Genomic DNA, 14284 nt, shown 5'->3' on the forward strand with positions numbered 1-14284 from the left:
GAGCTGATCTGAGCTGAAACATATTAATCCTTCTGTCCAACTAGCGGCCAAACCACCCAAAAAAAAATTCAAATTGTTAGGAGCTAAGATGTTGGGGATTGTTTTTAGGATTGATTAATGCACAGGGATGGTTGTTACAAGCTCAGGCCTACTTTGACATCAACTCTCATGACATTTGCTATAGTTTTCCATCATTGCCACATAACTATAAATGCATTATGTTTGACAGGTGAGTGATAAAGCTATAAATGACTAGATTCACATCTTATCATTCTCTTTGTGTGAGTAGCTGGTTTATGTATCAGTATATGAAATTACTTGTCAGTTCAAAGCAGTGATGTGTGTTTGATGAACACTGTTATTATGTTGAACATGAAAGAAAGACGTCTTGTTCAATTACTGTCAGAGACACCTGACATGAGGAGATAACCACTCCTATACTCTGTATGACTAATAAAAAACCTCATGCATATTTCACATGAACTTTGAACAGATAATATTAGCACTGAAAACAGTTACAGTAACTTTTAAACGTCTGTCAGGAGTCCTTTCCATAAAATGCAAGCACGTCTTACACATGATATATGATATATGAGGCACATTAGTGAAACTTGTTTCTATGTTTCCAGCTACTGACAAAGAAAATACTGTTGATTTGTTATTTTTCCCTCTCCATATAGGTATGAGATAAATACATTTACTGCAAACCTCATACAAGTGATTTTCTACAGAGAAAAAAAACAAAAACTAAGAAATCTGAGCGGCACCTGATACATTTTCTGCCATGTTTTCATCTCTTCTGCTCCCAGTAGCAGTTTCTGTTTACAGACAAAACACAGAATGGTATCTATGGTATATTCAGCAGCACATAATACCATACAGTGTGTTTACACTGCAGGCATAATCATCTTTTCACTGTGGAAATCTTTTTTTGTACTGAACACAAACACTGAACAAGTCATAACAGACAGTGAGTCACATTTAGGATTATGAATCCTGTCTGTCTGTGTCTGTCTGTGTGTTAGTCGTCTGTCTGTCTGTCTGTCTGTCTGTCTGTCTGTCTGTCTGTCGGTCTGTTCTGTCTGTCTGTCTGTCTGTCTGTCTGTTAGTCTGTCTGTCTGTCTGTCTGTCTGTCTTCTGTCTGTCTGTCTGTCTGTCTGTCTGTCTGTCTGTCTGTCGGTCTGTCTTCTGTCTGTCTTCTGTCTGTCTGTCTGTCTGTCTTCTGTCTGTCTGTCTGTCTGTCTGTGTCTGTCTGTCTTCTGTCTGTCTGTCTGTCTGTCTATCTGTCTGTTAGTCGATCTGTCTGTCTGTCTGTCTGTCTGTCTGTCTGTCTGTCTGTCTGTCTGTCTATCTGTCTGTTAGTCGATCTGTCTGTCTGTCTGTCTGTCTTCTGTCTGTCTGTCTGACCTTCAGTTCAACAGTTGTTGCTGCTACATGTGCTGCCGGTGTTTCAGTGCTGACTGATCAGAGTTGGACGCTTCCTTCTCATCCAGTGCTTGTTCATGCTGACAGCTGGGAGGAAGTGGACTCATGGAGAAAAAGCAGCTGCAGGTCGGGGTCACATTTGGGATGAAACTGTAACATCTGAATCATCCTGAAACAGCTAACTGCTGAATGTTAAACAGACCCACATGTCATCATCTCACTCTGACTTACAGACCACAAATATACTACTTTATTCCTCCAGGTATTTTGCAATGAAGGCAACATATGGCCAAAGGACTCACTCTTAGTTCAAAAGACTTAAGTAGAAAACATAATAGTAGTGTAACCAGCAGCAACTGAGACTGAGAATCTGGGACTCAGAAATTATGCAGATGTGTTGAAAACTGCAGTTCCCTCTTCGGCCTCTGGGGGCTGCTTTCAATGTGAGCCATTCCCCAACAACGGCCATGTCAAAATAACCAAATTAACAACAGAAATAAATGTGTTTATTTTTCTTTACCTCACTAATTCACTTACTCAGAGAATCTCTGGTGGAGGTAGAGGTGGCAGAGGTCACTTCTCCTGATTGTTCTTTATCAATATAACATGAAGAAGAAGAAGCTCTGAAGCAGCTGTTGAAATGGCATCGAACAGAAACAGAGTTATAAATCAGCTGTGAGAACATGGAAGAAAACTATTATCATTTCCAGACTGTAAGTGTTTATGAAAGGAGATGATAACACATACAAGCCAGTAAAAGTTCTTCTTCCCCCTCTGAAGTCACGCTCAGATGATTTATTCAGTTTCATTGCTTTTGCAGTTAAAGCTTCACTTCCTCCTCCTCCTCCTCCTCCTCCTATCTCTCTCTCTCTTTTTGCATCTGTCGGATCATCTGGGATGCATCATCAACATCATGCAGACCTGTTATTAAAACTTCCAGATGACAGAAAGCAGGTCAGAGAGCACCAAGTTTCCTGACTAAGAAACTGCATGAGCAGCTAGGAAAAGATGGATTTGCGGTACAATAAAACTGCACATCTGTCCTGCATGTTTTCTGTTAATTCGAAGGCATTTTGGCTCAGCTAATGAACTATTTAATCACAGATTTCACCAGAATTCAGGTTTTTAGAAATTGCAACCCTGTGAGGTCATTTGCAGGGACATAGAGACAGTAGAATGACATTTTTGTGGCCTTCTCCATGTTTTTCCTGTGCTTCCCTTTCAGCTACATGTTTCCCTGACCTCGTCCAGACTGCAGGCGATAAAGTGAATGATTCATACGCTGCATGTGCAACCTTTCAGAGGAGTCAAATCCATACTGTGAGGAGGTGAGCGAGTGATAAACAACTTCCAGATAGGCAGGCTTGTATATGCAGTTCTTCCTTCCCACATGCTAATACAGCATCACATCCGAACCGCCCAACAAAAGCTGCACGGCTCAGGTGTTTCCTCTCTGAGCGCAGAGAAGGCGGCCAGGAAGCTGTGCCTATATGACGGGCTTCATGACACATATGGTTTCTTTTAGACACATCCTCCTTTAGCTTCCTCCTTCAGTCCAGTGTGGCTGCGGACTCTGTCAGTTTGCATCAGTCTGGTCTTTTCAGCTTCAAATATTTCCAGATGTTTTATATACAGAGATCTGTGAAATCATAATAAGCTGCTGTGAACAGTTGTGCTTACCCACAATAAAATGATGGATCCCTGTTTTATTGTAGGTTTGAATGAGATATGGTCTGCTGTCCTGAGACGCACGCTCATTGGAGGAAATTGGATGGGCAACGTAAGCGCTCCTCTTGAATGGGAAAATAGCAGAGAGAGGAAAAAACAGGCTGAGCAGCGCACACGCTCAGTCTGACAGCGGCCACTGACGCGGACTGAGCAGCTTTATGCAGCCACACACACACAAAAGGACCTCATAATCATTTTTTTTTTCTTTTGGAGTAAACACACATTTTCGTCATCAGGAGTCATCATTAATCCCAGCAGGATTCGCGTCATTACGAGCCGCGCGCGCATTCCTCAGCAGGATTTGCGCATCTCCAAATTGCGAATTCTTCACGAGAGGGCAGTTTTAATCTTCTCTGACCGGGAGAAGGATCGTTCGTGAAGTCATGCACGGGCGGCGACAGGCGACGCGTTTCATCTGAGGTTCTTTTATTTTGAAAAAAAGATGGAACAGCAGCTCTCCAAACCAGAATGCAGGAACATGGATTCGTGTCTGAGACGGCTGAAACAAGAACTGGTAGGTCCTGTTGTATTTACTTCTTAACTCTCATTGGAGGCAGTCCTTAAGAATGTTCTACTTTTTTAATATGCATTTTGATACATTTTATATGCAAATTGAGGCGACAAAACGGAAAAAATGTTATTTCCACGTAATTATTATAAAATCAATATATGTGGTTTTATTTTTCAAATTGTGCTCATATGTCTAACTCTTAGGGTACAAAGGGTGGATGTATGTCTTTAAATGGCTTTAATCTGTTGTGGGTTTAAAGCTGCAGGCACACCAGAGGCACATGTACACATCCCTCCTCTCTGTCCACACATCTGGGACAGATGTTTTAGGCTTAATGAGCTCAAGACGGTTTTTCTTTTAAGCAAGACTTACAGGTTCTTAAAGGAAATGTCAGAGTCACACCACAAACCTGCCCTGCTCTGTGTGTTGTATAGTAAATTCAATCATGTGTTGCAACAGACTGCTGTGAGCTTCCACAGGGGAGTGAATAAAATTGGCAGCTACAGAGTTTCATCACATTTTCATGCTCTAAATAAATCTGTCAGACTCCCTTATTTAATATCTTCACCATCTCCCCAGTGATAAAACAATGTGTCTAAAAGTAGCATGTTTTATTTAGGAGTGCCATGTCCTATTGAAATCTGTAAGCTGCACACTCAGGTCCAGAATCATCTGGCAGGGACACGCTGCACACCCATTTTCAAAGGAGCCTTAACTGGCACAGATTTAATCTGGAATCCACTTCAAAGCAGACCTTGTTGGTGTTTTTTTGTCTCTTTCTCCAGCCCATAGAAAAGGCCTTGAATGACATGCATGTTTTGCAACATAATCTGCTCTGTGACTTCTTGACTCTCTGCTCCATATTAGCCACACGTCTGTGAAGTGGCACTTGAGATTTTAGGAGTGACTAGATGGCAGAAGGACGTGTTGTGTTATAGCTGCCATATCGCAGTTTGGTAACATAATAGAAAAAGTGTCGTGCCATGCAGAGGATCAAACAGGAGAACAGAGAGCAGATGCCGGTTAAAAAGCCGAGGCAGTCTCCTCCTGCTCGGGACCATGTGGGATGCAATCTGTTGTTCAGAAAATAAGAGGGCGTCACTGCCAAGGTTGTCACTTGTCTCTCCGCTGACGCCGATTTTGATCCAATGCTCACTGGAGAGTGGTAAACCGGCTCCATCTGCAACATGGAGATCACCAACATCTAACAACCGACTTACAGCTGCGAGTCAGGTCCCACCTCTGATATATTACCTATTTTGTAGGTGGTAATGTAGCTTTAAAGGATCATTGAAGACATCTTAGATCACTGCTAACCATGCTGCTGAGTTTTACTTCACCTCTGTGCTGCAGTTAAGATCAATTTATTTAAAAAAATGTATAAAGATGAATAACCCATCAATCTCAACAGTTGTTATCATAGTGTTTAGTTGCACATTGGTTTGACTGCAGTGCATTATAACCAAATGTTGTGGCAGAATTAGCACAAACGTGTGGGGCTGATTGCTCAACTACAAGTAGCCCAGTAATCACATCGAGTTGCTGCTTGGCTTTGGTTCATTTTTCTTTGCGTTTACATGAGCTCTTTTCTGATGGGAGGGTTTATTTTTATGAATTGCCCAATCAGGAGCGAGCGACACGTCCAGGCCCAGCCAACATTACTTTCAGTTGACACACAGGTATATCATATATCAATCTATAGAGCTGTGTCAGCCTTTGTGTTTTGTGTCATACTGTATTACAATAGCATCTAAAGCCCTAAGTGGTATGTAATGTATTTGAAAGGAGTCTACAAAACACTAGCATACCCCTTAAATCTTCATAATCTTCATGCAGTCTGGGACTATGAGCGTGGCATTTAAAGTCCGTGCAAAAGTCACGTAAATTACAACCATGAACTCATTGCGCCACACACAGAAACACAAGACCTGATGCCCTGTCAGCTCTAAAAGAAGGAGAGTGTCATATGAAAGTGTGAACACCGTGTCAGGGGTCACCGGTGTCATTCTGTGTGGGGCACAGTCAGGTCATGCTTCAACGTTTGACCCCGCGACCCGACGAGGTCTGAGGGCAATTCCTCCTGATTCCTGATCACCTTCAAGGCACCGAAGAAAAAAAATCTAAACCTGACAGATCAGTTAACAAGTCCATTTTTTGTTAGTCACACTAAAAACAATCTATCATCTCTATTTGTTCAAAGCAACTCATGCAGCACACAGACAGAGAGTCATGAAAAAGAAAACATAGTAAGCCCTTCCTGCCTACTTGAGCTGAAAACACAAATGCTGACATGCCTCTGACTCATGTTGTCTAAATGTAGGGCTCACACCTGCTACTGCGTCACCTCAGACACTCTAACATAAATCAGGGCTTTTGATATCATCACTGTTGAAGCTGATTTTACATGCATCATGCTTTTTATCCCTCTCACACCTGAGGCAAATTTCAAACACGACTGCCATCCTGGAATTTAACACCACAACCCGCAAAACATGAAGTCATGAAATCTGAGAGGAATAAGAGTCTCTTCTGGAAACTTCCATGCTCTTTGTTACCTTTTTGGCCGTTGGATCAGAAAAAACTGTACACAAAGCAGGGTAGCGGTTTAGCTCGTTTGTTTTGTGCCGTCCCTTGCGGCTCCTGTTCTTCCTTCCCCTCAGCTAAAATTGGCCCGACTCTAAGTGGCAGCTGTGGGGTTTGCGTGGATGATCATTGTGTTTGAGATGGAACCACGGACCTTTAACAAAGCCTGTTTATCACTAGAGGCTCACAAACATAACCTACTTTATCATGGTTCACAGGACAGAAAGTGAACTCACTACCCAAGACATCAGATTTATTTTATTCTAGGAGCTTTTGTTTCTTGAGACGGTTGAGCGGCTGCAGTGACCGCACACATACAGTAACACCGGTGTAAGTTCAAGCCTGTGCCTGATCTCCTGTTGGTTTCTCTGGAGATCAAACATTTATAATAGATGCTGCTCTCACTGAACGTCAGGTCAATATGCTCTCCCATGTCCTCAAGGCTCTCAAACAGCATTTTATGGAATTGTTGTGTAACTAACAGACAGTATAATAAGAGCCGTATAATGCGATAAAGCAGCTATAATGGGTTTATTTGGCCATTTAGGGGCAGGAATCTAGTCCTAGGAAGTACGGACTAAGTGCCTGCAGTCATGTGGAGAATAAATGATACAAAGAGGAAGAACATGGTGCAAGCTTACATACTACAGGCTCATATCCCAGCCAGAAATCTTAATCTTTAAGCTGCTGACAACAAAGTAGCAGACAGCACGCCATTGTAGGGAAAGCTTGAGCTAATTGCTGTATAAGACAGTTACACCTTTCACACAAAGACTGCCTGGCGTTGCCTTTTTTTTTTCCTTTGCAGCAGTGTAATGCTTCTTCAAAGGGGGATGCTGGTATTCTGTAATCATTAGTGCACCTTTGCATTGGTGTCTCACCTTGTTGCACTTGTTGTGCCAGTTTGTCCTCACACAGACGTTGATTTGGCACTGCTGTTGGCTTATTAAAGGTGTTCCGATAATGCCTCTGAACAATGCAGCCATGCACCTTTCACACAAAACAGAGGTGCAACACTTGCTACAGCCAGAATCCACAACTTTTATTCACCAGATCATTTTTAGCTGCATAATTCTAATCAAAGGCTCCATGGCAAAAACAGCTGCTCTCTGTAAAAACACAGTAATTGACATGAAAACCAGTGAAGATGCACGTGGGACTAAAACAATTTAAAGGAACTAAAATTCTTCATACAACTAAAAGAAGCCTGCAGAAATAATATGAGCTTCTGTACAGATGTAAAATATTGAGGACTTTATTCTAAAGGCCCGTATTGCAGCTCTCAGCTCTCACTCATTTTCTTCAGGAAGCATTCGTGTGATTCTGCACTCTCTCTGATGTTAAGAGGGGGACGGAGAATTGGATGAGCACTTTCACTGCCCACACGCACACAAGGCAGCTGACGTCAACAGCGGTGCTATCAAGCATCTATGTGACGATTATCGCTTTCAGTGAAGATTTCCAGCCAGGAAGACAACAGATTGGGTTCCAGGCTGTCTCCAAATATCATCTGCCAAAGATGATGATACAGATCCTCCTAATCATCCCGCTCCCACAGCAGCATCATTTGTGATGCTGTAAATGAGTTCTAGCAGGAAACAAGCTATTAAACCGCCTCTCGGAAAAGGTCGTCAGGGAGCCTTTGCCGGACGGCACGTCTGACAAACAGTCATAGACTGAGGCTAAATTGATTTGATTTTAAAGAGCTAGTTTCCCTTTTTCCTCTTTCTCTCACTCTGGTGATATTTGGCTTCTTTTACTGAAACTCCTCAATTAGAGTGAATCAGCCCTTTAAATTTTTGCATTCTCTTTGGAGTCATCATGTCAGTCATGGAAGCATATAAAATATGTCAGTCTGACTCATACAGCTGAAAGATTTGAAGTACAAAGTTCTGGTTCAAAACGTGGACGTCGGTTCTTAACAACCAATTTGTCATGACATCATACAAAAGGCATTTGTGCCCCGGAGTCTTCTGCTGCACATTATTCACATTTCTTCCTCTCCTGAATGTGACCCAGAGGACATTGGGACCAAACAGAGTCACCACTTCTCTCGTCAAAGACTCATTCATTACCAAAACGCAGTAATTTATTTCTTTCGGCGAAGGTTGCACAGCTTTATTGCCCTCTTGATCGTGACCTCGGGGGTTGCCCACAGCCGTGCAGTCACAGAGGCCGTCTCTGTACCCCCCCCCCCCCCTCCTGGACACAGACCCTGTTAATGTCCTTGACCCACACAGCCCACCATTCATTTTTAATGAGGGGTGGAGGTGGAGGGAGGGTGGACCACAGTAACTCGGCCGCTCCTTCCAAACAGGAAGACCTTTTGGGTCTGATAACCTTGGCCTCACTGTTTCCTCCCCCCCTCCAGCTAGTAGTAACAAATAAACAACGACAGTGTAAAGCCAGAATGCAGCAAAGGCTTGCTTGTGATTTCTGGTGTTTATTTTTCACTCTAATAGTCCAGTTAATGTACGTGAGCAAGTGCAGCCGCACGCCTGCCACAGACACTGATTTCATTCACATGGAACAAGTCAGGACGTGTGCGGATGTGTGAGCTCAGTGTGTTTACACAGAGAATTTATTTCCCTCCCGTCCACAACCGTCAGAAGTAATATCAAGGCCACGATGGAGGCACATCTCAGCCGAGGAGGAGCAGTGATTTATTTATATGTGGTAATTAATTCACTTGCATGCATATTGAATGGCTGCATCTGCACGTTAGATGGATTTTGACTTCTTTTTTTTTTTAATTAAAATGCCCAGAACTTTTTAATAAGCCTCCATTCAATGTTAATTCAAGTCTCGCCAGCCTTTGTTCTTAAACTTTGAATTCATCCCTTGATTGGCAATTATGTCTGGTTGGCTGCAGCCGGAAGAAAGAGTGGGGAGAGAAGGGGGGCGACTTTGGACTCTCCCTGTGTGTCTTTCATTCGTTCAGTGAAATTTTCACTCAGTGTCTTTTTTTTTTTTAGTAATCCACACTTGATGGATTAAATGGCCACAATATTTTGGGGGCTTTGGTTCAAAGAGAAGATTCAACCAAAACTTCACAAGTCTGCATTAATGATGCTGCAATAGTTTTCCTGCAGCCCCAGTTTCATCTCAATTCACTTACTAAGTTAGACAGACATTATTTCCTCACTTCCATTTTGCTGCTAAAGATCTTAAGACAAGGTCAGCCTCCTAGAGAGCCCCCTCAGCTGATTCACACATTTCAAACGTGAGACATCTCAGCCTTTCTACAACATCTGTGTCTAAACTAGAATGTGCCAGAGGACATTATTTTAGAGTCCCTTTTAGCATCCTGAGTAAAATGCCAGAGTGATGTTGAAAAGGCTGACATATTTGGGCCACAAAGTTCAGCCTTGAAATGGCAGCGGTGGAGCGCCTGGAGTTAGTTGGCATGCTAAAGGTGGAATAATAGGGTTTAGTTTACTACTGTTCCTCTGTTTGTTCCCCTGAGCGCAAAATGAATTATTAATATGGACTGAGAATAGAAATGCCAGTAAACAAACTCTGAGGTTTTTAAATAGCTGTGGGGAGTGCCTGCATTTTGGGGCGTAATGGAAAAGTTGCATGTGCGTGTGAAACTACGTTGTTTTTGGTTAGCTTGTGCAAACAGGTGCGGCTTTTCAGACGGCATGCTCAAGAGAAAATTTAAAAACCACATCTACATTAAAGTGGTTCAGATTCTACCTCAGCCAATCCCTGCATAAACATTACTGAAGCCATGATACATAACTCTGCACATCATCCCATCTTCAGTCTTGTTGACCTTTGATGTGGAGGAAGGTAAACCATAATTATTCGCTCTTTCCCAGCCGCTCCCACAACACAGGCGATTAAAGCTAATGAAGTCAGCCATATGTGGAAGGAACGGAGACAAGAGACAACCTGATTGTGATAATTACACGTACCTTCACTGCCTAATTTAGCCGTCCAGCGGGGAGCTCAGAGGCTTTTGTTGCCAGCATGTGCATTGATAGGCTTATTAACTGCTCTTAGAGGTTATTCACGCCCCCACGCACCTACTCAGCCATATTGGTGATGAGCAAAGTGCTTTAACCCAGGTGTTTAACACAAATACATTCTATTCTACCATTTCTACCATCTTCTACAGAATAACAAGTTAAAAATTTGAATTTTATCTACTTAACATTTCCTCAAAATCTAATAACCTAGTATTCTGTGAGATATTGAAAAAAAATCAGCACAATAATTTGGGATAAAGCCACCATTCAATTATTTTAACCCAAATCTGTTTGTTTGTTTGTTTTTAAACCAAAAAGTAAATATTATTTCTGTTATACATTGGGGGATTTTAACATGGAGGATTGTGGGGAATAACTCAAAAGCCAGCCTCAAGTGGACATTTGAGGAACTGCAGGTTATTATTTTTTGAGTAATTTTTTTCCTATCGTGAATGTTCATTCACATCTGAGTTGTGTTTTACTTTGACTTTTCTCCTAGTTTTGTTCTTACAATAATCCCATGACAATCCCAGATGTATTCTGATTCTGAATGTAAGCTATTCCAGCCTGGTACAAGTGGTGGACCAACAAACAACTTGCTGCCATCCCTACAGAGCAACGCTACTTCCCTGAGTTTAACATTTTATTTTAGAATTCACTATACATTTAGTGTTCATCTAAAAATGTGGTCCAAATTTATAGGCCTATATATACAGTATATAATTATATGTATGCTTACAGTTGTCTGTTTTCCCAGAAAACCACATTCTGTTCTCTCACGGTGCTTACACCTCTCTTTGTTTATGATGCTGCACTGTCAGTTGTCCCATGTAGCTACTTTTCCCACCTGGGGTCAACACAATCACTGCTCCCCCAAGATTTAGTATCACAGCCTGGTGTTGTTACACCTACACCCTACGACCCCCCCCCCCTCTGTTCCTGTGTTCTTACAGTGTCATCCATAATTGAATGCATCAACAGTTTTCTCTTTGACATCTAAACATATGGCGATATCCCCCCCTCCTCCTCCCCCCCTCCCATCTATCCATCCCTGATCATACGGCTGACTCTCACTCGCAGCCTCCCCTCTTTCTCTCCGCTCATTGTCAATCGTGTTTCCGCCTGAGTGACCCCACTCCCCCCCTCCCCCCGCCTTATGGGGATTAAAGTCTAGACGGACAGTACTGATTGGCTGTCGCGCCCAGCGGTGTCCCCCCCATTGGAGAGCGATATATATAGAGGCAGTCAGAGTGATCCGTTTGAAAGGTGAGAGACAGTGACAGGCTGGCAGAGGTGCAGACCTACAGCAGACAGGGAGATCTATACCTGAAGCTTTGTGAGAGTTTATAGCAGGTAAGGTGTCTTTGTTATCGTTTATCATCAGGTTATTTACAGCTGAAATGCTGTTTTAGATAGCAACGATATGTTCAGTTGCTGCGGTTTGAACTTATTGGCTCTGACTAGCTGTTGAAAGTGAAGGTGTGCTCATATAAAATTCCTTAAATGTTTTCTTTCATTTTCCCACAGAAGTTTTATTTAAAAACTCCCTGCAGGTTAATCCATCAATCACTTGCCACCTTTGCCAACATGTGCATGATCTGAAAAGATGATGAGCTAAACGACAGTAAGAGAGTGATTCAGTCTGGGTCATTGACAGCAATGAGTCAAGCTTGCAAGTTAAAACACAGGTCAGGATGCTGCCTCTGGGCTTTCTGTCTGCCCTCAGGAGAAGACGGTTAGTCCAGGTCACATGACACAGGCTCTTAAACAGATGAGAACAGAAAGAGAGAGGAGGAGGAGGAGGAGGAAGATAAAAGCAGAGTGTGTGATTACTGCTGCAGAGAGGGAAGCATGACTGAAGACAAAGAGCTCGGAGGAAAGAGCAAAATATGAGGTAAAACATAAGGAAGGAAGCAAAAAGAAGAGTGAGGGGAAAAAAACAGAAAGCTGCTCTGTTTTACAGCTGTCAGTGCTTGGATCCTCTCTCATACACGCTGGCCATATGGGATCCTGGCCTGTCATCCAAAACTAGGTCACATGACCATGTAATTAAACAAGGTGCGCTGCCTGAAACCCGCAAGACTGCACAGAGGGAACACTACTATGAATGTTAACACTTAATGTGTTTAATGTCTCTGATAGTGTCAGCTCATGCAATTAAATTTGTGCTGGTGATAAATGGTGAATGTGAAGGGGGGAGGGCAGGGAGGAACTCATTCTTTGATAGATGAGAATGGTCTCCCGCTGGAGGCTGCGGAGAAATGACTGGACATTAGCTGAACCCTCCTATTTAATTTCCTCTCTCTGTCTCCTTGCAGCTGTCCATGAAAGAAGCTGGAGATGGCCTCCATGCTCAGATGAATTCAATGATGGGAGCCCTTCAGGAACTCAAACTTCTTCAGGTACAGACAGCGCTGGAAAGCCTTGATATTTCAGGGAGGCCCATTAACCGTGGCATGCCACATCCTACTCCGACCGCTCCTCCTGACCCTTCAGCTGCAGCAGCATCAGCTTTAGGAAGTGGTAATGGTTCCTGTTGTAGACAAACCAACCACCAAGAGCCAATCCCAAGTCCGATGCCAAGTCCAAGGCCGTCTTTGGAAAGCAGAAACAGCTTCACTCATGATGATCAGACTACATCGAGAAACAGGAGCAGCCTGGGAACCTCATCATCCTCTGCGTCCAGTCTGGAGAGTGAGAGTGAAAGCAGTGGAAGAAGCGGAAGGAGTGCAAGAAGCGAGAACGACCTCGAGTCTATACCCAAGAGGTGGTCCGGGTATGCAGCCCCTCAGGTGGAGTTCTACGGACCAGCGGTGGGAAACCCTCCGTCAGAGCCATATGCCTATCCACAGGCTCCACACCGAGCACATGTGGTGGATCTGCCAGGGATTCTGTACAGCCTCTCCAGAGAGGGCCCCTCTTTGGACAGCGACTACTCCCAGGACAGCACAGATGATGCAAGTGACTGGACTTCTTCACTCATGAGCCGCAGCCGCAACCGACAGCCCTTAGTGCTGGGTGATAATGTATTCGCAGACCTCGTAGGCAACTGGCTGGACCTGCCGGAGGTGGAGAGAGAGGAAGGAGAAGAAGAAGAAAGAAGGAAGAATAGAGAGGAGAGGACAATGGAAAGTGTGGCAGACAGGCCGGACACCCCGGCTCACCCGCTCCGCCTCAGCCGCTCACAGGAGATCTGCAGAAAGTTCTCGCTCACCACAAACATCTTTAAGAAGTTTCTGCGCAGCGTCCGGCCCGACAGGGACAAGCTTCTGAAAGAGAGACCCGGCTGGATGGCACCCGAGCTGCCAGAGGGAGACCTCTTCAAACGGCCGAAGAAACTGGTTCCTAAAAATTCAAAAGGCAGCTTTTACCTGCCATTCTGGGCAGGTGTACAGCAAGGCAAAGGCAGGCAATGTCTGCATCTTGCCGAGTCAGAGATGAACCACCACCAACATCCACACCATCAGCACTTCCCCCACTTCCACCAGCAGCCGTTTGCAGGGATTTATATAGACAGAAGGCAGCCAGAGTCTGGTCTGCAGAAAATGCAGCCCTTGTTTGACTACAACACAGCTGTGTGGGTCTGACAGTGAGTCTTGGGCCAACAGACTGCCAATGATGCCAGATTGAGTGTGTGACAGGTGCTTGGGGATTTTGGCTGCGATAGCGGGGAGTGTATGTATGGATGAATGAGAGGCCTAGATACAGTTATCTTCCAAAAATGAACAGATAAACACACACAGCAAACACATTTCTCTTGAGAGATGATCAGGGCAGCATTTTGTCTGACAACCGAAACCTCGTTTGCTGTGTGTGTGTATGAGTGAGGACTTTTTACAGGATTTATGCTGCGAGTTTTGTATTATTTAAGTTCCTTCACACGTGTGCAAGTGAATTGTCTTAAAAGACGGTACGCTGAAACGGACATCTTACTCAGAATGTCAGCATAACTTTTTCACTTCAGTGCTTAACAGGACATACTCGTATTACTTTGCATCTATGAATAGGAACACCAACTGTTGAATTGCATGGTTTCTCTTTTATAGGTGATGCTACAAACAGC

The 14284-nt window shown here is 43.7% G+C and overlaps 1 protein-coding gene across 1 annotated transcript; it reads left to right on the top strand.

The window, feature by feature from the left end:
* The first annotated feature begins 3289 nt into the window (after window positions 1-3289).
* LOC114436314 (PAK4-inhibitor INKA2-like) lies at window positions 3290-13950 on the top strand. The gene is made up of 2 exons (XM_028406510.1): window positions 3290-3667; window positions 12540-13950. The coding sequence occupies exons 1-2, from the start codon at window positions 3596-3598 to the stop codon at window positions 13806-13808; spliced, it is 1341 nt and encodes a 446-aa protein (XP_028262311.1). The 5' UTR covers window positions 3290-3595; the 3' UTR covers window positions 13809-13950.
* Window positions 13951-14284: the final 334 nt, after the last annotated feature.

Source organism: Parambassis ranga, chromosome 5 (genome assembly GCF_900634625.1).
Source record: "Parambassis ranga chromosome 5, fParRan2.1, whole genome shotgun sequence".
In the NCBI taxonomy this organism is placed as follows: Eukaryota; Metazoa; Chordata; class Actinopteri; family Ambassidae; genus Parambassis; species Parambassis ranga.